At 33.5% G+C, this 26,139-nt stretch overlaps 1 protein-coding gene across 3 annotated transcripts in view; it reads right to left on the bottom strand.

Annotated features, from left to right (window-relative positions):
- Window positions 1–2,612: 2,612 nt before the first annotated feature.
- LOC126887035 (zinc finger protein 227-like) overlaps window positions 2,613–26,139 on the bottom strand; it is a 51,934-nt gene continuing 28,407 nt past the window's right edge. For 2 of the 3 annotated variants that reach the window (XM_050654345.1, XM_050654347.1), the window contains exon 2: window positions 2,613–4,082. In XM_050654345.1, coding sequence (XP_050510302.1) covers window positions 2,647–4,082 — 1,436 coding nt within the window. In that variant the 3' untranslated portion in view covers window positions 2,613–2,646. The remainder of the gene's footprint in view (window positions 4,083–26,139) is intronic. The other variant, XM_050654346.1, reaches the window with a different exon arrangement.

Below are 26,139 nucleotides of genomic sequence, written 5' to 3'. Positions count from 1 at the left end.
CACTAGCTAGGGTGTTTACGAGTGTGAGTATTTATTGTTTTGATGCTATATATTAACTTGTAACTATTCAGAATGGTGTTCATTTAAGCAGAGAAGAACAAGTTTAGGAAACTGAGTTTATAGATTAATTTAGCAACTTTAAAATATGGTGATGACTTGGCTGAAATAATGGCATATTTGTCACTTTATCGGTCTAAGGATTTTTTGAAAAACCATACGTTGTAAAATTAATTGAAAAACTAGACCCAATCAAATGGTGGAAACGTACATGTTTCGGAACAAAATTAACTAAAATAGCAATTGATATATTAAGCATGCCTTCATCCAGTGCAACGACTGAAAGAAGATTCAAGTACTTATGGTTTTATATCCACTCCCAAAAGAAACCGGCTTACTGCTGAACGGGTTGTAAGGTAACTTTTATTGCTCATAATTTAAAATTGTTAGACGTACACCAATCCATGACCGAGCTGGCAACTCGTAAAAAACAAAATCCCACAACTTCTCATCAATACCTTGAAATGCATAATTTAGATAAACAGGATGAGCTAATGATACCTAGAAATAGATTCTGAATCTGAGGCCTCATCTTTTTCACATTATATCACCACATCCATTATTTGCTGTTAAAAGGAAACAGTAGCGATCAACAGGTAGCAAAAACGCGTTCCAAGATTGCGGCTGTAATTTTGAATATTTTTTCGAGGTATTTGGCACACGTATTCGCAATATAATAAAGAATGACGGTACAGAGCCCAATTTGAAAAATATATTAATATGTGGAAATTACTTTGTAATTAAATACAATATTAAAAAAACGAGCCTGTACCGCCATTAAGAAGAACAAAAAAATACACTTTCTTCAAATAAACTTTTTTATCCGATGCCTAGATTTTGTGTCATTTTGGAACTACTAAAATTTTTTATTTCATTAGTAGTTCCAAAATGACACAAAATCTAGGCATCGGATAAAAAAGTTTATCTGAAGAAAGTGTATTTTTTTGTTCTTCTTAATGGCGGTACACGCTCGTTTTTTTAATATTGTAGTTAATTACAGAGTAATTTCCACATATTAATATATTTTTCAAATTGGGCTCTGTACCGCCATTCTTTATTATATTACGAATACGTGTGCCAAATATCTCGAAAAAATATTCAAAATTACAGCCGCAATCTTGGAACGCGTTTTCGCTACCTGTTGATCGCTACTGTTTCACCTTAAGAAGAAAATTTAATTTTTTTATCAAATAAATTTTTTGTTTTCTGTTGTTTTCGTATTTATTTATATATAAAGAACACTGTTGTTTTGTCTCATAATTTTGTATATAATTTCATGATTTTTAATACCCTATTTCATCTTTAACAATATCTCCAGGATTGCTTTTATTTGCTTATTTAAGCGGGTGGGAGGGGATATGGTGTGAAAATTTTGAACTTACGACATTGTTTTAAGCAAGTTTAACACTTGTATGGCTTTTTCTAGTGTGCACCCTCAAGTGTGTTTTTAAATTATCTGCCTTACTAAAATGTTTAAAACAAATCTCGCACTTGTGAGGTTTTACTCCAGTGTGCAATCTCAAATGACCTTTCAAAGGACCATTTTGAGAAAACTGTTTAAAACAGATTTCGCACTTGTAAGGATTTTCCCCAGTGTGCATAGTCCTGTCGCCAGGGGGGGTACAACGGCCTCGTTAATTCAGATGGACTTACCCAAGTTTTTTTTATGTATTTTGACCCGTAGAACACGAATTTTTTGGGTAACAGTTGATCCGGATGTCGATAAGATTGTTATAGACCAAGAACTTGAGGAATCAAATAACAGCGATTTTTGGCAAAACAAAACAATATTTTGTATTTTTTGGGTCATTTTAAGCAAAAAATATTTCTACAAGTTTTTTAGTAGGATGCACAGTTTTCGAGATAAACGCGGTTGAACTTTCAAAAAATCGAAAAACTGCAATTTTTAAACCCGAATAACTTTTGATTAAAAAATAAAATAGCAATTCTGCTTAGCGCCTTTGAAAGTTCAAGTCAAATTATGTCGGTTTTGATTATTTGCATTGCTAAAAATTTATTGTGTTATTGTTAAACAAAGCTACAAACAACTAGTGCGTGAGTGATGTTTCTATGATTTCTCATTTAAAATCGAACGAGTAGGTAGAATAGGTCTAGTGCAATCAAGACTATTTCTACGTTACATGCGGTAAAACGCATGTAAAAGCACGGGAAACCCTACGTGTTTATAGCTTTGTTAAACAATAAAAAAATAAATTTTTACCAATGCAAATAATCAAAACCGATATAATTTGACTTAAACTTTCAAATGCGGTAAGCAGACTTGCTATTTTATTTTTTAATCAAAAGTTATTCGGGTTCAGAAATTGCAATTTTTCGATTTTTTTAAAGTTCAACCGCGTTTATCTCGAAAACTGTGCATCCTACGAAAAAACTTGTAGAAATATTTTTTACTTAAAATGGCCCAAAAAATACAAAATATTGTTTTGTTTTGCCAAAAATCGCTGTTATTTGATTCCTCAAGTTCTTGGTCTATAACAATCTTATCGACATCCGGATCAACTGTTACCCAAAAAATTCGTGTTCTACGGGTCAAAATACATAAAAAAAACTTGAGTAAGTCCATCTGAATTAACGAGGCCGTTGTACCCCCCCTGGCGACAGGACTAGCACTCTTAAATGTCTTTTCAATTCAGTTGAGGTACAGAACTGTTTAAAACAAATTTCGCACTTGTGTGGTTTTTCTCCAGTGTGCAATCTCAAATGATCTTTCAATGGACTATTCTGAGCAAACTGCTTTAAACAAATCTCGCACTTGTAAGGTTTTTCCCCAGTGTGCGTTCTTAAATGTGATTTCAATTCACTTGTAGTACAAAACTGTTTTAAGCAAATTTCACACTTGTGAGGTTTTACTCCAGTGTGTGTTCTCAAATGCACTTTGAAATTACTTGCCGTAACAAACTGCTTAAAACAAATGTCACACTTGTGAGGTTTTTCTCCAGTGTGCACTCTCAAATGTTCTTTCAATGGACTATTCTGAGCAAACTGCTTTAAACAAATCTCGCACTTGTAAGGTTTTTCCCCAGTGTGCGTTCTTAAATGTGATTTCAATTCACTTGTAGTACAAAACTGTTTTAAGCAAATTTCACACTTGTGAGGTTTTACTCCAGTGTGTGTTCTCAAATGCACTTTGAAATTACTTGCCGTAACAAACTGCTTAAAACAAATGTCACACTTGTGAGGTTTTTCTCCAGTGTGCACTCTCAAATGTTCTTTCAAATTGCTTGTCGTACTAAATTGCTTAAAACAAATCTCACACTTGTAAGGGGATTCTCCAGTGTGCCCTCTCAAATGTGTTTTCAAATGACCTGCTTGACTAAATTGCTTAAAACAAATTTCACACTTGTGAGGTTTTTCTCCAGTGTGCACTCTCAAATGTGTTTTCAAATGACCTGCTTGACTAAATTGCTTAAAACAAATTTCACACTTGTGAAGTTTTTCTCCAGTGTGCACTCTCAAATGTGTTTTCAAAGTACCTGCAGTACTAAAACTTTTAAAACAAATCTCGCACTTGCGGCACTTAAGAGTTTTTTCTCCAGTGTGTGCCATCAAATGTGCTTTTAAAGTACTTGCATGGATAAACTGTTTGCAACAAACTTCACACTTGTACTTGTATGGTTTTTCTCCGCTGTGCATTCTTAAATGTGTTGTTAAAGTACTTGCTTGGTTAAAATGCTTACAACAAATTTCACACTTGTATGGTTTTTCTCCAGTGTGCACTCTCAAATGTCTTTTCAAATCACCTGAATCACTAAACTTTTTAAAACAAATTTCACACTTGTATGGTTTTTCCCCAGTGTTTATTCGCAAATGATTTTTTAAACGATAATTTTGAGAAAACTTTTTAAAACAGACTTCGCATTCGTAAGGTCTTTGTCCATTCGCACCTTTCGCATTTTGGTCTAATGCTTTTCCTTCATCTTGTTGACTCATGCAATTTCCTTCATCAGATGAATGTTTAGGTAGGGTCTCCATAATTTCCAATTTGCTCTCCTCTTGGGAATAACCTAAAATACAAACCAACTGTAATATAAATATGTGAGTATAAGTATAAATATATGAATATAATTAAGTGTGATATAACCTACAAGACATATTTTTCGAGGGCAAAGAAACAAGTGTAAAAATTACAAAGGAAGAAAATTTAATATTGTATGCACTAAAGAACACCAGAATCGGAAAAAGCCCGGGGCCAGATCAACTACCTATTGATATCCCTAAAATAATAGAAATTGAGTACATGGATGTCCTCTTAAAGCTCTTTAATCAAATTTATCAGTCGGGTGACATACCCAATGAATGGTTGACATCAACATTTATTTTTCTCCCAAAAAAGAAAAATTTTAGAGAATGCACCGACCACCGCTACATAAGCCTGATGTCTCAAACACTTTAAATGTTTTTAATAATCATTCATAAACGCATTTACCAAAGACTTGATATGGACATTGAAGAAACCCAATTTGGACTCCGTAGAGGCGTAGGTACCCGTGAAGCTCTCTTTGCATTCAACGTACTACTAATTCAGATATGCTTGGATGTGAACCAAGATATGTACATCTGTTTCATAGATTACAACAAGGCTTTCGATAAAGTCCGCCACAAAGAGCTAAAGGACGTTCTCAAAGCAAAACAATTACAATACAATGACCTTCAATGATCAATGACATTTTTGATCTCTAATTTTATAAAATTCAAAAATGTAAGGGATTTAAGGCAAGTACGTATTGTACGCACACGATCACATGGCATTTAGAAGAAAATAAGTTTCAAGTATCTATAGAAAGTTGCCCCACTCTTCCATATTTTAGAAACAGGTTTGTTGACGAGGGATGTTGCGGCCGCGGTGGTGAGGAGATTGCGCAAGCTTCGTAGTCATTAGTTTCGGCCGCGGTAACGATCCTGGACTAGTCCAGGATTAGTTACTAATTCCCTTAGTACTCGGGTTCAACCAAACCGCAAGAGCGGTTCAGAATCAGTTCAGGATTGATTTACACCGATGACGAATTTAGAACTAGTCCATAAAACTATAACCTATAGGCCAATCAAGTTAGGTTTTTATACTAGACATAACGGAAAAGACGAGGTTTGACAGTTGAAATGTGTAGTATAAGATATTACAAAAAGACTACCATCTTGGGATTCATCAATTTTTTAGTGGAACATTTTTTAAATAAACAATCAAAACGTCAAACTTAGTTTTGTGCTCAGAACTTAAAAACTTGTTTATTTAGAGATTTGACGTCCACAGTTAACTTTTTTTAGAACAAAAAGATGCATCGAATGAGATACGCTAAATCAAAATCGGTTAATAAACAACAAAGTTATTGCAAAACGGACAAAATCACTGTTTTTGAATTTTGTTAATAACAATTTTATTGTTTATTAAAATATGTTTAAATATACCTAAACTTGAGGGCATTATGGTGTTTCAATGGTGTGCAAAAAATGGTCCAGATCTGTTAAATAGTTTTCGCAAAATTGAATTTGTTTATAAAATTTTTTGAAAAACGAGCTAATTTCTGAGGCTGGTCCAGTTAATATGGCTGAATGTATCTCAATAATCCGGACTCATTTCCTTCGTTAAGATGTATACTAACAGCCTATGAAAAAAAAAGTAAAAAAAAATTACATATACGTACACAAAATTATTTGTTGATAAGTAGCTGTTTTTAAGCTTATAAACAATTACAATAAGTTCGTAGAAATTAAATCAAATTAAATGGCAATAAAAAATACGGAAAAACTGGTTAAAATACACAACTTCTAAAAAAAAATTTTAGGTCCTACGGCCCTTGGGGTCTGAGATGGCCCCTTTTTTTGAAAACATCACTGTTACGTTAATTAACAACACTAAGAGCTGAAATTAACCAATCTTTTATAAGAAAAGTCAAAGTTTTTAGCAAGAAAAAATGTTAAAAATTGTTTAAACAGGAGTGTTATAAACAGAGAGTATTTTGCGTTCCGACTAAAGTAAAAAATATCGGGCGTAGTCGACTGACTAAATAGTGGGCGCGGTTGGCGAACGGCAGCAACTCCTAAAATTACGTTATACCGACCACAAAAATCAACTTTAAGGTGAATGACAAATTTTCATCATTCCTTATGTTTTCGATGTCTCTGAATCCGAATATCGAGTTTATTTTTTTCTAGAATTAGTGGAACATGTTCAAAAATCTAATTTTATGCAAAAATGCGAAAAATCAATTTTGATGATTTTTCAATTTTAACTCACTGTATTTTTGGTCGCTGTAAATATTTCCTTTTGAAAATTTTACTGTGTTATCTTTGAAGCATTTAGATAACAATGGGATTTGTCCAAAATAACACATTAAAAGAGAAGTTGTTAATTTTTAAACATTTTGTCGTCAGATTTCGTTAGTTTCATGTTGACTTGAAAAAGTTGAGTGACAAACTTTTTAGTTTATAATTTTAACTAACACAGAAATAAAATATAATTCATGAAGAAGTTTTCCAAAAAAAAATAATTTAAAATACGCAATAGGAAAAATGTTATGAGACTTTATAGACGAGCGGCACACCCCAGAAAAGCTTATTTCTCGAGATAGGTACTGATACTAATTTTGGTCATACTTTATATTGTTGATGGTGCTGAAAACGAAAATTAGGGTTGTTTTGAATTTTACGTGGGGGAACATTATCATAATCGCAATTTTACCCTAAAAATAAAAAAAATCACGTTTTTTTGCGTTTAACTTGCTACAACTCTGTTCCATTGTAATATTTTTTTCTGAAATTTTTATAGTATATATTTCTCACCTTTCTGAAGACAATGGGACCTGCTTCAATATTCAATATTTCTGTCTTGCTATAAAGAAAGTTATAAATTGTTTGAAGTAAAAGGTGCAGATTCTTGAATTGCAAAGTTTAATCGCAAAAGTTGAGTGACAAAATTTTAAATTTAGCTGTTTAATTAATTTTACGTTAAAATCTAGAGTCTATAGTACAGAGAACAAAATGTTTTATAGAAAAAAAGTGGTGTAACAATTTATAAAAAACGTGATTTCATTATTTTTTATTTTTAGGGTAAAATTGCGTTTTTGACAATTTTTCCCCATCTAAAATTCAAAATAAAACTCATTTTCGTTTTTAGCACCATCAAAAACATAAAGTAATACTAAAATTACCCATTCACTACAGCGTTCTTGATATTTCGAGAAATGAGCGTTTTTTTGGGGGAGTACCAGTCGTCTATAAGGTCGCGTAACTTTTTTTCTGTTGCATATTTTGACTTGAAATTTTCCAGAAAACTTCTTCAGGACCTATGTTTTAATGCTGCGTTGATTAAAATTATAAACTAAACAGTTTGCCACCCAACTTTTATAAGTAAACATAAAACTAATGAAAAAATTGTTTAAACAATTTTCCGGCCGCGGTAGCTCTTGGTACCCTCTGGATTTGTTATAAGGAACTTTTTTTGAGTAAGTTTGTGCAAAAAATACGAATCGGAATAATTTATCTAACGGGGTCGACGACACAGCCTGGACTACACACGGATTCAAAATAGAGAAGAAAAAATGGCCTATACCTACCAATCGAGTTCTACTGTACCAAGTTTACTATTTTTTTTATCTATGATACCACATTAAAATAATAACATTTATCTTATTTTCATTGCAAAATTATCCAAAACAAAGCAGCTAAGGGGATGTATAAACCTTTTTTGAAGTGGACTTTTTATTGTTATTTTTTAAATTTATTTATTTAAAATATAATTTTACTAAATAAATGTGCAACATAATAATATTCATAAAATTCAAGTTTCTACCAAAATATATAAATATAATATTAAGCTTCAAATCCGGTATACTGTCAATGTTAAAAATGTGCTGCAACGGTCTAGCGCTAGCAAATGGTAGTCCGCGAATTTATTCTCATTCGGCTACGCCCATTATTTTTTTTACTTTAGTCGCAACGCAAAATACTCTTTGTTTATAACACTACAGTTTAAACAATTTTTAACATTTTTTCTTGCTAAAAACTTTGACTTTTCTTATAAAAGATTGGTTAATTTCAGATCTTAGTGTTGTTATTTAACGTAACAGTGATTTTTTCAAAAAAAAAAGGGGCTATCACAGACCCCAAGGGTCGTAGGACCTAATTTTTTTTAGAAGTTGTGTATTTTAACCTGCTTTCCGTATTTTTTATTGCCATTTAATTTGATCTAATTTCTACGAAATTATTGTAATTGTTTATAAGCTTAAAAACTGCTATTTATTAACAAATAATTTTATGTACGTACATGTAATTTTTTTTACTTTTTTTTCATAGACTATTAGTATAACTCTTAACAAAGAAAATGAGCCCCGGATTATTGAGATACATTCAGCCATATTAACTGGACCACTCAGAAATTAGCTCGTTTTTCAAAAAAATTTATAAACAAATTCAATTTTGCGAAAACTATTTAACAGATCTGGACCATTTTTTGCACACCATTCAAACACCATAATGCCCTCAAGTTTAGGTATATCTAAACATATTTTAATAAACAATAAAATTGTTATTAACAAAATTCAAATACAGTGATTTTGTCGTCCGTTTTGCAATAACTTTTTTGTTTATTAACCGATTTTCATTTAGCGTATCTCATTCGATGTATCTTTTTGTTCTAAAAAAGTTACCTGTGGACGTCAAATCTCTAAAAAAACAAGTTTTTAAGTTCTGAGCACAAAACTAAGTTTGACGTTTTGATTGTTTATTTAAAAATTGTTCCACTAAAAAATTGATGAATCCCAAGATGGTAGCCTTTTTGTAATATCTCATACTACATATTTCAACTGTCAAACATCGTCTTTTCAATTATGTCGAAAAACGGCTTATTTTTTACTAACTTGATTGATCTACTAGTTTTTATGTCTCCATCTTATTTTGATGAATTTGTTCATTTTAATTCAGATTTGCATGAACATTTCAACACTAGAACAGATCAACCAGATATATATTTATAGTACGAATAGGCATGGTTTAATGAAATATTTTATTGTTAAAAGTTTTAGTGACTTTAATAAGCTACCAGATCATATTAAAACATTCTCCAAATATTTTTTTTTATGAAAAAACTTTTTAAAATCATTTTAATTAAATGATTTTTATATTACCTCGTATAGGTCACAGATTTTAAGTAAAATTTGTTCTCTTATACTGCTATTGTATAATTTTTATTAATTACATGGAGTATTTTTAATATTTCTAATACCTATCTTAATATTAACGTCCATTTTATGCAGGTATTATGTTTATCAATAAAATATTAGGGTTTCCTATTCTAATAAATATTTCATAGATATATATGTTAGTTTATCCATTTTTTTACAGGTAGTACATTTTACATTACATTGGTTATTTTTGTATCACAAATATAATAAATATTTAACTTTAAAGAGACACACAGTATTAGGTACCTTCATATAAAAAAAATGATTTATTTGTTTATGATCATAATATTAGGTACTGTAAAATTTATACATCAAAGTATGTAAAAAAGATTTGATTAAAAATCAATAAATTTCTAAACTTTTGAGTTAAACCACAGTATTAGGGGTTTCTAGGCTACACAGGCTTTTAGGCTACAAAAAGCGCTCTAAAAAGATCCACATCGGCATATTAACGAAGGAAGATGGAAGTAAAACTTCCAACCTTTGCGAAAGTGCTGAGATTCTGATGAAAACACACTTCCCCGGTTCTAGTGCCTCAAAAGCACCGAACTGGATGGAAGTAATAATCATACCCACACCGAATGACTGGCATTTTGCCAGAACATTAATTAGTGAAGAAAAGGTAACATGGGTCATATCGTGCTTCATCCCTTTTAAGTCACCAGGGCCTGACTACATATATCCAGCCCTACTACGGTGGGGACTGGATATCCTTTTGCCGCACCTTGTGGGAATGGTCAGAGCCTTCTTGGCGCTGAGATATATTTCTAAGATCTTTTCTAGTATGTACTTTCAAATGCCCATTCTGAGAAAACTGCTTTAAACAAATCTCGCACTTGTAAGGTTTTTCTCCGTGTGCGTTCTTAAATGTATTTTAAATTCCTTTGCAGTACAAAACTTGTTTAAAACAAATCTCGCACTTGTGAGGTTTTACTCCAGTGTGCAATCTCAAATGATCTTTCAATCGACCATGCTGAATAAACTGCTTTAAACTAATCTCGCACTTGTAAGGTTTTTCCCCAGTGTGCGTTCTCAAATGTGATTTCAATTCACTTGTAGTACAAAACTGTTTTAAGCAAATTTCACACTTGTGAGGTTTTACTCCAGTATAAAATCTCAAATGCACTTTCAAATTATTGTGAGGTTTTCCCCAGTGTGCACTCTCAAATGTTCTTTCAAACTGCTTGTCTTACTAAATTGCTTAAAACAAATCTCACACTTGTAAGGGGATTCTCCAGTGTGCACTCTTACATGTATTTTCATTTCACTTGCAATAGAAAATTGTTTTAAGCAAGTTTCACACTTGTATGGTTTTCTTCAGTGTGCACTCTCAAATGTGTTTTCAAAGTACCTGCAGTACTAAAACTTTTAAAACAAATCTCGCACTTGTGAGTTTTTTCTCTAGTGTGTGCCATCAAATGTGTTTTCAAAGAACCTGCTTGACTAAACTGCTTAAAACAAATTTTACACTTGTGAGGTTTTTCTCCAGTATGCACTCTCAAATGTCTTTTCAAATCACTTGAATCACTAAACTTTTTAAAACAAATTTCACACTTGTAAGGTTTTTCCCCAGTGTGCACACTCAAATGATTTTTTAAATGATAATTTCGAGAAAACGTCTTAAAACAAACTTCGCATTCGTAAGGTCTTTGTCCATTCCCAACTTTCGTATTTTGGTCTAATGCTTTTTCTTCGTCTTGTCGACTCATGCAATTTCCTTTATCAGATCAATGTTTAGGTAGGGTCTCCAACATTTCCAATTTGCTCTCCTTTTGGGAATAATCTAAAATAAAACCAACTAGTGTGGGGCATTAGTGTGACAAAGTCCAATTAGGCTGGTCGTCCATTGGAGGCGTAGTCGCGCGACTCACAGGTAGCGCGTATACGCCCGTATACAAACGACTAACCCTAACAAATGAAATGTAACTAAACAACGTCCACTGCAAACGACCTTGAGCGATTGGGTTCGACTGGCCACAAGCGACTGGCGACCGATCCCCCTTGAATGGGATTAGTCGCTTGTAATCGCATGTGATGCTACACTGGTATGCGTTTATCTGCGCAGGTATTGTGTTAATGTTTTATATGAAAACTGACAACGAAAAATTGCTTACTGCTATTCGTGAACGAAGTAAATAAAAAGTAGAAAGGACTGGGCGCTGATTTCGAAGAGAATATAAAAAGGTCTACAAATCAGGAGATAAAGCGCCAGAGGAAGAGAAAAAAATGTTCCAGGACACCGCCAATTGAATTTAAGGCATAAACTTCAGCAAGTTCTAATTGATGAAGAAAATTTACACAACAGGTCCTCGCATAACCCAATTCTTTATAACACCAGCACCCTCGCGTTAGACCAACAAAACAAATGGACTCTCATGAACAATTGAAACGTCTACCTCATCTTCCGGTGATATTAATCCTGGTTTACCACAATATTTCGCGAACTTTTAAGATACCCAGTAACTGTGTTATGTAGGCTAATACCAATTAGGCGCAATAATAATTACACAAAGTTTTTTATGTCCTCTGTGCTATTGAGTAGGTACTTTTTTTATTTCTTTTTCAGGTTACCTTTGTTACTTTTGACTCATCCGATAATAATCAAAGCAATTTTGCTGATTATTTTTTTCACCTGTCAAATTCTGACGTTTTTGCTTTTTCAGCCAATCACCACGCGTCGTTCTAGCCAATCATTGAGTGTAATACTGATAAAACAGCCTCTTACTTGATAAAACAGTCTCTTCCCTGATAAAACTTAAGGTACCCTAAATTTCACATAATACGTACATACCTGTGTTTACTAACTTAATTTATGAACAGCCCTGATACATAGATATTTTAAAAACACTAACCACGATATACTCAGATTTTCTACAGTTTTTATTTTCAAAATAAATATTTCTAAACTTTTCATAAACGTCAAACAGAACCGATGTAAACCGTACACAGAACACAGAACTAATTCTTCTATTTTGTTGCCGATTTCAACAAACCAGCGTTATCACATAAATGGATTCGATATTGGTTCACAAAATAATCTTTTCAAATACCACTCGTCCTCTAAATTTTGCTTGATAAATTTTTTCGTTTTCATACTTAAACTTCTTTATTTAGGGTAAAATCACTCAAACAAACCGAAATGGATAAAATCACTCGTCCTTCGGACTCGTGATTTTACCATTCGGTTGGTTTGCGTAATTTTACCAAATAAAGAAGTTTTCGTGAAAACAAAAAAATTTATCGATAAAATTTAGAGGACTCGTGGTATTACCTTTGATTATTTAGGAAATTGTCATGCAGAAGATGGAATTCTTCGAGTAAATTTTATTCTACTATTTCATTTGTCCAACACAAACGTCTTTTCTTATCAAGACGGGATCGCAAATGCCTTATTATTTAAGGTTGCTCCAAAAGGTACATATTCATTTTACACGCTATTAGTGTGTAGTGGATGATACCAGTCGCTCAGTCTCCAGATCGCACATACACGGACGTATACGCGCTACCTACGAGTCGCACGACTACGCTTCCAATGGACGACCGGTCTTACTCGTTTGCCGTAACATATATCAAAGAAAGTTATTTAGGTAAAAGTTGGGGCACATACAGGACTAGAGATTTAAAATTTCCGGAAAAATTGGGTGCAGGAAAAAAACCTGTTTTTTTCCGGAAAAAAACACGAAAAATACGGAAAAATTGACATTTGGTACAATATACTAAACAACTTCTGCATCCCGTATCAAAATCGATAAATTTCGTAGAATTCGATAGATCTATATCATCAGAAGTGCCTTTTGTCTTTAAGTAGGTATCTATATAAAAGACATAATATTAAATAATATTCCCTAATAAGTTAACCAGACTAGTTCTCTTATCGAAAGCTTGCTAAAATATGTATGTTGAAAAATTCTACGAATTTTGTTCTAGGCTGATTCACTTTGCAGCCTCTTGATGCTCGCTTTAAAGAAGAATAACTGAATGAAGACCAACTAATGGAAGCTATACACTTCATTTCTGAAATGGCTTGTTCACTAAGGCCCGGTCTTTTCACCTCCGAATACCTAGTTATCGGGAAGTTTATTTGACAGATTTACATGTAATCTGCCGGATAAACTTCCCGATAACTATTCATTTGGAGGTGAAAAGACTGGGCCTAAACCTAGATTTAGGGAAGGTGGTGGCAAATCTAGCCCAATTTAGAACAAAAACTGGATTTTTTAGTCGAAATTCTTTATGGGATAGTGCAAATATGTAGTACTAATCCCGTTATATGGTAGCAAGGTTTATGTACATACATCGCAGCCACTTATGCCAATTGCCTCCCTAATTTTAAATGGACCTCCATATTCCGCATCTTCAGAAAGAAACTGGTCTTTACACGGCCTCATATATAGGGTGAGGCAGATAACTGGCCTATTAGAAATATCTCAAGAACTAAAGACAACAGAATCATGAAAATTGGAATAAAGGGGTTTTGAAGGATGATCTATTAAATGAAAATATTTTCATCTCTTTGCAACTTCCGGTTATAATTTCGTTTTTTTAAATGGGACACCCTGTATATTTTTACATTTTTGGATTCTCTTCGATGTCTTCTTTCTTAAAATATAAGGTTTTGTAATATTATACAGGGTATTTTAAAAGATAATTACGTTTTTTTTATTAATTTCGTAGCAACATTCACACCCTGTAGAATTGTAGTAGTTTGACATCTAAAACTCTACTTACGTTCAAATGATGTTTAATATACTCTACTATTGTTAAGAATCATTAGTATAGCTAAATTTTTAATTTTAGTATACAGGGTTGGTCGAAACTCGGAATGAGTATTTTCTGAGTTTTCTTAAATGGAACACCCTGTATTTTTGTATTGTAGTGAAATGCTATTTTATAGTACTTTTTTATTTCTTAAGCATTCCCTATACCTAACTGCTTTAATTTGTGAGTTATTGGTGATTCAAGCTAAACATTAATTGCAACAAAAAATACGTAAAATTTTATTAGGTTGGCCGTGAAAATACTCAATCCAATCCCAAATAATTTTTTAGAAATAAATACATATTAATCCAGACTGGTCCTTAAAATTACCAATAATGGTTTAGCTATCGAAATACCTACTTAGTTAAGATTGTTGGTGCGATTAACAATTAAGCACAAATTAAAGCAGTTAGGTATAGGGAATGCTTAAGGAATAAAAAAGTACCACAAAATATCATTTCATTACAATACTAAAATACAGGGTGTTCCATTTAAGAAAACTCAGAAAATACTCATTCCGAGTTTCGACCAACCCTGTATACTAAAATTAAAAATTTAGCTATACTAATGATTCTTAACAATAGTAGAGTATATTAAAAATCATTTGAACGTAAGTAGAGTTTTAGATGTCAAACTACTACAATTCTACAGGGTGTTAATTTTGCTACGAAATTAATAAAAAAAACGTAATTCTTTTAAAATACCCTGTATAATATTACAAAACCTCATATTTTAAGAAAGAAGACATCGAAGAGAATCAAAAAATGTAAAAATATACAGGGTGCCCCATTTAAAAAAAAACGAAGTTATAAGCAACTTCCGGTATAACCGGAAGTTGCAAAGAGATGAAAATATTTTCATTTAATAGATCATCCTTCAAAACCCCTTTATTCCAATTTTCATGATTCTGTTGCCTTTAGTTCTCGAGATATTTCTAATAGGCCCTTTATTTGCCTCACCCTGTATATATACAAGCAAAAAAAAATATGTTATCACAGGATAAAATTTATAAGTTGTTGCTATTCATTTAAATTCGGTTATAAACGAAAAACAGATATTTATTTACGATACTAGAGCAGATCCACTTTTAAAAGAGACTGACAAAAATCATGTTGTTTGTGTTATCCGTTCAGGATGGTGAAGCGGAGAACGAGTCTGAATCAGATGCTTGGTCTGAAGATTCAGATTCAGACTCAGATAAAAATATATCACTGAGCAATTTGGTTAAATTATAATGTGCTTTCTACCTTTGAAGTTTCGGTTTTGACACTTACAATTAAAGTCTCTTAGTTTAACTACACTTAAGTCTCAATTAAAAAATATTTTCAAATTTTCCCATTTTTTCCAATTTTTCAAATGGTCTGGAAAAAAACCTGTTTTTTTCCCAATTTTTCCTGTTTTTTTCCGATAGGTTAATTCTCTATATAGTACCATGATTTAAAATTTTTTTCAAATATACAGGGCAACAGATATTGACAGGGTGACACGAACTTATATTTTTTAAATGGAACACCCTGTATATTTTTACATTCTGATCGATGCCTTCTTTCTCAAAATATAAGGTTTTGTAATATTATACGGAGTAGTTTAAAAGATAATTACGTTTTTTTGTGAATGAGTACTTTCTGAGTTTTCTTAAATGGAACACCTTGTATTTTATTATTCTAATGAAATGATTCTCAGTTTAGAACTAAGACAAAGAATGGTTAAGTGCTATGTTTGGTCCGTACTTTTGTATAGTGCAGAAGTGTGGACGCTAAAAGTATCGATCATGAACAAAATTGAAGCATTGGAAATGTGGATTCATAGACGAATGCTGAAGATACCTTGGACAGCAAGGAAAACTAATGAAGAAGTACTAAGGAGGGTCAACAAAGATAGAGAACTGCTAAAAACTGTTAAACATCGAAAAATGTCTTATCTGGGACATATGGTGAGGGGAAGTCGATATAAAATATTGCAACTGATCCTTAAAGGCAAAATAGAGGGCCGTAGAGGTGTAGGAAGAAAACAAGTTTCTTGGTTAAAAAACATTCGAGAATGGACTCTGATACCAAAAGCAGGACAATTATTAGCCCGATCAAAGAACAATCTGACCCCAAAAAAAATAAAGGAAGTATGAAAATTTGGGAATAGTTAGTTTGAAATTGTCTATTATTATATAAGAAAAAGTTTACAATTATACATCCCCTCCATTTTACAAAAATTGAGGGGAATACCCCTCTCTCTAAGGTAAAAATATATATGTTACAGTTCAAGTTGATTATCCAGTTGGAGTTGACTCCAACTAGTTGGAGTCGACTCTAACGGCTGGTTTCAGTAAAAGTTGATTATAAATATAAAATGAAGATTTATATTCAACATTTACTAGTAAAAGTAGACTCCAACTAGGAAAAGTATACTCTTCCCAATGCCATTTAGTAAAAGTTGATTCTGATTCACACAAACAGCCGATCCTAGAAACTAAATGTTACTGAATATGTTCAAATTAGTCTAGGCTGTATCGTCGCCCCCGTTATGTAAATTATTCCAGTTCAATTTTTTTTGCACAAACTTACTAAAAAAGAGGTCCTCTTCGACCAAATAACAAATCCACAGGGTGTCAGATGGTACTGTGGTCGAAAAATTGTTTAAACAATTTTTTAAACAAACTCACAAAAAAAAATAGGACAATTTTCTTTACATCATTTGGGTCATTCGGAGCAAAAGAGGTCTTTTGTGATTTTTCTGTAAAATTTTGTTGTTCTCGAGTTATACGCGATTTAAAATTTGCAAAATACGAAAATGACCATTTTCAAGGCTTAATAGCTCAGTTAAAAATTATTATTATGAAAGTGCGAAAGTCACCAAATAAAATTTTAACGACCCCCCTACAAGATACTGAAGAAATTTTTGTTATTATTTTATTACTAAGCGGTTATTTTTAATTATTAACAATGAGCGCTAGGAGCGTATTGACGCAGCTATCAATGTGAGTGCGAGTGAGGTAATTTATAGCTCACATGTCATCACCATGACAAGTCGAAAGATCTTCTTCTTGTGGTGCTTTCTCCTTTAGTGGAGGTTAGCGACTACACTGGCAAATCTGTCTCTGTCCAATGCGGCTCTAAACAAAGATGTTGAATCAAGGCCGGTCCAGTTTCTGATATTTCTAATTATTAAAATGATGCATGACTTAACCACAGAAACAAAAAATTTAACAACGGAAGTAAAAGAGATAAAGAATGAACAGAGAAAGTACTGGGAGGAATTAAACGACCTGAAAACAGAATTGGAGAAAGTTAAACAAGAAAACCAAACTAAACACAAGGAGAAGGAAGAAATGAAAAAAGAACTAAACTATATGAAAATACGTGTACAAAGACTAGAAAAGGAAAGGAAAGTAAATAATGTTGTAATACAAGGCTTGCCAATAGATACAATCGATAGAAATGCACTGAAACAAACTGTAGGAAACTTCATGGAAAAAGAAATGAATATCAATGTTCAAATCGAAGAAGTTATCAAACTGGGAGAAAAAACATGTTTGGTCAAACTACAGAACAAGTTTGAAAAAGAAAAGATCATGCAAAATAAAGCTAAACTAAAACACATAAAAGGCAATAAAGTATATATAAATAATGACATAACAAAAGAAGAACTACAAACACAGAAAAAAATAAGACAAGTCGCAAATGAAGAAATTAATAAGGGTAAAAGTGTTACAATAAAATATAATAAATTAATAATAGATGGAAAAACACACAAATGGAATCAATACAGCAACCAGCTAGAAGAAGACCAGGGAAATCCAAAAAACTAACAGAAGATGAAAATACACAAACAAAAGCACAAATCACGACAGACAAGGCACAGAAAAAGGAATTGAGCAAGGACGAAAATAGAAATAGAGCAAAAACGAAAGATAAACATGAAATAGACATAAGAGAGAACATATTTATAGGTGCATGGAATGTAAGAACCCTACACGAAACCGGCAAATTGGAGCAGGTAAGCCAAGAGATTGATAAGTACAAATTAGACATTGTCGGACTAAGCGAAACAAGATGGAATGGTAGTGGATCAACCCGAGTAGGTGACCAACAGCTAATGATATATTCTGGGAATACGGATGTAAATGACAAACACGAAAAGGGAGTGGCAATACTGCTAGCCCAAAAGGGGAGAAAGGCTCTAGTAGAGTGGGAACCAGTGTCAGAAAGGATTATTTGGGCGAGACTGAAGGCAAGATATTATAACATAATAGTAATAAATGTATATGCTCCCACAAATAAAAACGACGAAAATGAGAAGGAAGAATTTTACGAGCAACTACAAACAACGTTTAATAAGATTAATAATAAATATAGAAGAGATATAAAAATAGTAATCGGAGACTTTAATGCAAAAATAGGAAATGATAATAAAGGACATGAACATGTGATGGGAAAGGAGGGAATCGGAGAGAGAAACGACAATGGAAATCGATTAATCGAATTTTGTGAGCAAAATGAACTTTTAATAGGCGGAAGCATCTTTAAACATAAGCGGATACATAAGGAAACATGGAAATCACCGGGAGGGAGATACAAGAATCAAATAGACCACATAATAATTGAATATAAATGGAGAAGCTGGCTGCAAGATGTCAGGAGCTTAAGAGGTGCTGATGTGGGATCAGACCACATGCTAATCAAAGCGAGACTAAAAATGAAATTAGCCAGAGATAAAAACCAAAAAATCAGCAGAAGGAACAAGTACAACGTTGATGCCCTAAAACAAGAATGTATAAGAAATAAATTTAGTGAGAAACTGGCAATTAACCGAACAGTATCACAACAAACTGGAGAGTCAGTCGAAGAAACATGGAAATATTTTAAAGAAGTGATGATGAATACAGCAAAAGAAACAATCGGATTAAAAAGAAGACAAAATAAAAAATGGATTACCAAAGACACTCTACTACTGATAGAAGAAAGAAAAAAGATCAAAGAAGAAATTCTACAAAAGGAAGGATCGGAAGAAGAGAGGGCACTTGAAAGGAAATACAAGGCAAAAAACGCAGAAGTAAAAAAACAAGCCAGAAAAGATAAAAGAAACTATATAAATGAGATGCTAAATATATCAGAAGAAGCAGCGAAAGAAAACGACTTACGAACACAATATACAATCATACGAAACTTAATAGGAAAAGCACAACGAAATATACGAGAAGTAAAGGATAAACAAGGAAATAGAATAAAAAATGAGAAAGAAATAATACAAAGATGGAAGGAATACTTCGAAGAGATATATGCTAAGCATGAAATAACTCAAATCATAGAAGATGAAGTAGAATCACCAGAGCTAGAAGTGAATATTGGAGAAATTACAATGGAAGAAATTGGAAACACTCTAAAACTACTAAAAAATGGCAAAGCCGCAGGAATCGACAATATACCCATTGACATAATAAAAGCAGACACCGAGCAGTCAGTAGAGATGCTACATACACTTTTGAATAAAATATGGACGGACGAAGAATTGCCAAAGGAGTGGAAAGAGGGATTGATTATAAAAATACCCAAAAAAGGAGACCTGAGCAAATGCAACAATTGGCGTGCAATAACACTACTAAGTGCCACATCCAAAGTGCTGACCAAAATCATTTTGGAAAGATTGAAGCCGGAACTAGATAAAAAACTGAGAAACAACCAAGCAGGCTTCCGTTCCAACCATTCCACTATTGATCACATTTGCACCCTTAGAATTATCTTGGAACAAACAAATGAATGGAATAAAGATATAGATGTGAGTTTTATCGACTTCGAGAAGGCCTTTGACCGTGTAAATAGGGCACAGATGTGGAAAATCCTTAGATTATATGGGATACCACAAAAAATCATAAACTTTATTAAACTCTTCTACGAAGGATACAAAGCCAAACTAGAACATTCAGGTGAAGTAACAGAAGAGATATCCATAGAAAGTGGAGTCAAACAGGGTTGTGTACTATCCCCTACCCTATTTCTTATTATGATAGATTGGGTAATGAGGAAAGTAATCGACGATCGAACAGGCATCAGGTGGAACCTTTTCAAACAGCTAGAAGATCTCGAATTTGCAGATGACATCTGCCTTATAACTGAACACCGAAATCATATGCAAGCAAAAATTGACAAATTGGCACAGTACTCCGACACGATCGGACTTCGAATAAACACAGAAAAAACTAAACTTCTAAAAAATAATAACCATCCAAATAATAAAATAATGATAAACGGTAAAGAAGTAGAAGAGGTAGACAAGTTCACATATCTGGGATCTGTCATGGAAAGGAGCGGGGGGTGTAAAAAGGATATACAGACGAGAATAACAAAGGCGCAACACGCATTCAACGCTTTAAATAAAATTTGGCAAACAAACGAAATATCGGAAACAACAAAAATTAAAATCTTTAACAGTTGCATTAAAAGTATACTGCTCTATGGAGCAGAAACATGGAAACAGGACGAAAATACAACTAAAAAACTACAAACATTTGTAAACAAATCTCTAAGAAAAATCCTAAAAATATACTGGCCAAATAAAATAACTAATACAGAACTATGGGAAAGGACAAAGCAAACTAACGTATCTACTACAGTCAAGGAAAAAAAATGGAAATGGATCGGCCACACTTTAAGGAAAGACCAAAGCAGCATAGCAAGACAAGCACTTGAATACCAACCAGAGGGAAAAAGAAAGAGGGGCAGACCAGACAACAGCTGGAAAAGAACAACAACGAGAGAACACGAAAAAATTGGACTAAGATGGGGCGAAGTCAAAAAGAGAGCAAAAGATAGAAGAGAGTGGAGGGAATTAGTTCACAATTTATCCAGAGAATAAAAACAAAAGAAGATGCGCTGTCCCGGCCAGACAGCAATCTTACACTTTTGGCCAAGAAACGCATAAGCGCCCAATACTCCACAAGGAGGGATGGAACGAGAGAGAGAGAGTTTAAAAGATAATTACGTTTTTTTGTGAATGAGTACTTTCTGAGTTTTCTTAAATGGAACACCTTGTATTTTATTATTCTAATGAAATGATTCTCAGTTTAGAACTAAGACAAAGAATGGTTAAGTGCTATGTTTGGTCCGTACTTTTGTATAGTGCAGAAGTGTGGACGCTAAAAGTATCGATCATGAACAAAATTGAAGCATTGGAAATGTGGATTCATAGACGAATGCTGAAGATACCTTGGACAGCAAGGAAAACTAATGAAGAAGTACTAAGGAGGGTCAACAAAGATAGAGAACTGCTAAAAACTGTTAAACATCGAAAAATGTCTTATCTGGGACATATGGTGAGGGGAAGTCGATATAAAATATTGCAACTGATCCTTAAAGGCAAAATAGAGGGCCGTAGAGGTGTAGGAAGAAAACAAGTTTCTTGGTTAAAAAACATTCGAGAATGGACTCTGATACCAAAAGCAGGACAATTATTAGCCCGATCAAAGAACAATCTGACCCCAAAAAAAATAAAGGAAGTATGAAAATTTGGGAATAGTTAGTTTGAAATTGTCTATTATTATATAAGAAAAAGTTTACAATTATACATCCCCTCCATTTTACAAAAATTGAGGGGAATACCCCTCTCTCTAAGGTAAAAATATATATGTTACAGTTCAAGTTGATTATCCAGTTGGAGTTGACTCCAACTAGTTGGAGTCGACTCTAACGGCTGGTTTCAGTAAAAGTTGATTATAAATATAAAATGAAGATTTATATTCAACATTTACTAGTAAAAGTAGACTCCAACTAGGAAAAGTATACTCTTCCCAATGCCATTTAGTAAAAGTTGATTCTGATTCACACAAACAGCCGATCCTAGAAACTAAATGTTACTGAATATGTTCAAATTAGTCTAGGCTGTATCGTCGCCCCCGTTATGTAAATTATTCCAGTTCAATTTTTTTTGCACAAACTTACTAAAAAAGAGGTCCTCTTCGACCAAATAACAAATCCACAGGGTGTCAGATGGTACTGTGGTCGAAAAATTGTTTAAACAATTTTTTAAACAAACTCACAAAAAAAATTAGGACAATTTTCTTTACATCATTTGGGTCATTCGGAGCAAAAGAGGTCTTTTGTGATTTTTCTGTAAAATTTTGTTGTTCTCGAGTTATACGCGATTTAAAATTTGCAAAATACGAAAATGACCATTTTCAAGGCTTAATAGCTCAGTTAAAAATTATTATTATGAAAGTGCGAAAGTCACCAAATAAAATTTTAACGACCCCCCTACAAGATACTGAAGAAATTTTTGTTATTATTTTATTACTAAGCGGTTATTTTTAATTATTAACAATGAGCGCTAGGAGCGTATTGACGCAGCTATCAATGTGAGTGCGAGTGAGGTAATTTATAGCTCACATGTCATCACCATGACAAGTCGAAAGATCTTCTTCTTGTGGTGCTTTCTCCTTTAGTGGAGGTTAGCGACTACACTGGCAAATCTGTCTCTGTCCAATGCGGCTCTAAACAAAGATGTTGAATCAAGGCCGGTCCAGTTTCTGATATTTCTAAACCATGAAATCTGGCGCCTACCGGGACCCCGTTTTCCTTCACTCTTACCCTGGATGATCAGTTGCGTGAGGCGGTACTTTTCGTTTCTCATTATGTGTCCCAGGTAGCTAACTTTTCTGACTTTAATGATTTTTAGCAGTTCCCTATCTGTACCTATTCTCCTCAGAACATATTCGTTGGTGGTGTGAGTTGTCCAAGGTATTTTCAAGTCTCTTCTATAAAGCCAGAGTTCAAAGGCGTCCAACTTGTTCATCAGTGTTGTGTTGTGTCCAGGCCTCCGTTCCATGCAAAAGTATTGACCACACATAGCAATGCAGAAAATGACATCTAAGGCTGATATTAATGCTACTGTTACAAAATAAGCTTTTCATTTTGATAAACCCCTGTAGGGCTACCTCTATTCTCGCTCTTGACTTCTTGTTTTTAATCAAGTTGATTTTTGAACCAGCAACCAAGATATTTGTACTGCCTTACGTATTCAAGCTGGTGGTGTTTCACATATTTATTGGAAGAGGTAAATTTTTGTTCCTTGATATTCTTATAACTTTGGTTTTCGCAGTATTGATCTTCATCCCCATTTTTTCACAACTCTCAGTAACCCTATCCAACAGTATCTGCAGACTATGGTCCGAATCAGTCATTAATACTGTGTCATCTGCATAGCGGATGTTATTTACTCTCTGACCGTTTATCCTGATTCCTTCTGAAGGGTGCGATAAAGAGTTCGCAAATATTACCTCAGAGTAGACGTTAAAAGTATGGGTGATAGCACACAACCCTGTCTAACACCTCGTTGTATTTCAATTGGCCTTGACGTATTACCATTGGTCTTTATGATTGCTGTCTGATTCCAATAAATAGCCTCTATAATTTTAGAATCTCTTTTGTCGACTCCGATATCATTCAATCTTTCTATCAAGGTCTTGTGCTTCACCCTATCGAACGCTTTCTCAAAATCTATGAAACAGATAAAAAGGTCTGCTTGCTGATCTTTGTATCTTTGTGCCAGAGTTTGAAGACAGAATATTGCTTCTCGTGTCCCTATACCTTTCCTGAAGCCAAATTGTTCTTGACCGGTGACCTCATCATATTTTTTATAATATATTCTGTTCTGTATGATACGCAAGAAAAGCTTCAGAATGTTATTTAATAGACTTATAAGGCGGAAGTCCTGGCATAATTTGGCGTTCTTCTTTTTAGGCAGTGGTATGAAGACTGATTCAAGCCATATTTTAGGGATAGTCCCTGTATTGTAAACATTATTAAATAGTCCAAGAAGAAGGTCTAAGTTTTCCTCGTTGATTAACTTCAATGGCTTAGCTGGTATTTCATCTTTTCCTACAGATTTGTTGTTTTTTAGTTGACGTAGAGCATATTCCAGTTCGGACTTCAGTATTGGAAGAACTTCGTCGTTTTCAGTATTTAATGTAGGAGGTTCTCTGATGTCATAAAAGAGTTCCTTTATATAGTCTTCCCACATGTTTATTTGTTCTTCAGGGCTTGAAATCAGTTTGCCTTCTGCGTTGATTAGATTATTTGGTCCTTGTGAGTATGTCGTGCCTGTGAATTCCTTGAGTTTCTTATACAGATGGAAGTCATCATGTTTTTTATATAAGTTTTCGATTTCTTCACATTGTTCTGTTATCCATTTTTCTTTTGCAATTTTTATTTTTTGTTTAATGGTTCTATTTAATGCTTTGTACATTGCTTTGTGCTGTTTGCATTTTCTTCTTTCATCCATTAAATCCAATATTCCCTCTGTCATCCATCTTTGCTTCCGTGGTCGCTTTTTTGTGAGCATTTCAGTTGCCGTTGTAAGGGCGTGTCTGATTTCCTCCCGAAGGCGAAAGTTAAGGATGTTTAATTATATGAAAGTGTGCTAAAAAACAGTGCGAAAAAGTAAAACCCATTTAAAATACATTGTTACTTCAGACACACTTTAAACTCTTCATGTACTGCTATCTATATTTACAATTTTCACAAAATAAAACCTTTACATTTTTACATAATATGAGATAGAGTAGATAAAAATTATTTTTGTGAATTTGGTTAACAAAAAGTGGTTAAACAATTTTTCGACCGCGGTACCGCGTGACACCCTGTGTATTTGTTACAAGGATTGTTATACGGATGTATTTCTTTGAGTAAGTTTGTGCAAAAAATCGAATCGGAATAATTTACCTAACGGGGGCGACGTTACAGACTATACTAATAAGTAGTAGTGTAGGAAACAGAGGTTGAACCTTGCAAAATGGACACAAGTCCGGTTTTATTTTTTTTCTGGTATATCAAGGGGTGCTTATTATAAGACTAACTTTTTCTGAAAAAATTTCGCCCCGGAACCTCCCTTTTCACCCCTTTAAAGGGGGTAATTCGTGGTTTTTGCGGGACGTAGCCCTTCCTGTACCTTTTACAAAAATTTTTTTTTTATAGAAATATCAAAAAGACTATATTTTCTACGATTTATTTCCGACAGCATATGTCTATCATCCACCGTTTAGCGGGGGTGGCGCCCCAAAGATGACATGTTTTTAAAAAAGATGTTTTTAAAAAATATATATTTTTCCCTAAGTGTAACGGAAATTACAAAGAAATCCTGCGACAATTATTCATATATAAGTGACTGATTTTTTGGTATAGGTTTTACTTAAGGGTAATTGCCTTATTTTTAATTACAGGGTGTTACATTTTAAAAAACCCCTTTTTATACCATCTGAACCGTTTATGCTAGAGTAAAAAGACTTTCAGCGATTACCCATGTATTGATGCTATTTACAAATTTGTATAATGCACCCCCATTTTTTCCCCGGAACCACCCAAAAAAAAAAGAAGAATTAATAAATAAAGTGATTTTCTTGGAATCCTTCACACACAATGCCCTTTATTAATATGCTTCATATATCATTTTGTGCACGTTATTATTACCCATGCATGGACACCAAAAGCGATTTCCTAGTGCAACCCCTGTAGCCAAAAAAAAATAAATAAAATGGGGGGTTGAAATTTTTTTTTTGTTTTTTGCTTTTTGATCCATATGGGCATATGCTTCATCAATAGTGCTTTTCAGAAATATATATGGTTATTGCAACATCCCTGCGGAAACCACCCCTATCCTTGAAAATATACTGCAGAAACTACCCCTATCCCTTGGCGAGCATGTTTTTACGATTTTCTCATTACCTCTGCATTATTTTTAAACAAAACTTATACAAGGTTAAAGACCGCTATTTACTCTAAAAATTAGGTCATATTCATTTTTTTCGTATAAGCAACCGTTACGGCACAGTGGTGCCGTAAACTTCATATATGCTTTGGCGGGCTCCAGTTTTTGTTTTTTTTTTCGTCATCTGTTCGTTTTATTGATAAAGTACTTATGTAAAATAAAACAACATAGTGTAACCTACAAATTATGACCTATGCACATTTTACATTCTTTGCGCCCAAAAGCCACAGTGGTGGCCCAAAATCAATTTTTGCATATTTTCGCCACCTACACGCATTTTATTGCATTAATGCTACCTTAATAGCACAATATTAGCACAATATTCACCCTTAAGTGGTCGCTAAGCAGTGGCGTATCCAGGGGGGGTGATGAGGGCGAT

This window comes from Diabrotica virgifera, chromosome 6 (assembly GCF_917563875.1).
Source record: "Diabrotica virgifera virgifera chromosome 6, PGI_DIABVI_V3a".
Classification (NCBI taxonomy): Eukaryota; Metazoa; Arthropoda; class Insecta; order Coleoptera; family Chrysomelidae; genus Diabrotica; species Diabrotica virgifera.
Note: the sequence above shows the minus strand (reverse complement) of the source record. Positions and strands in the feature narration are given on the sequence as shown.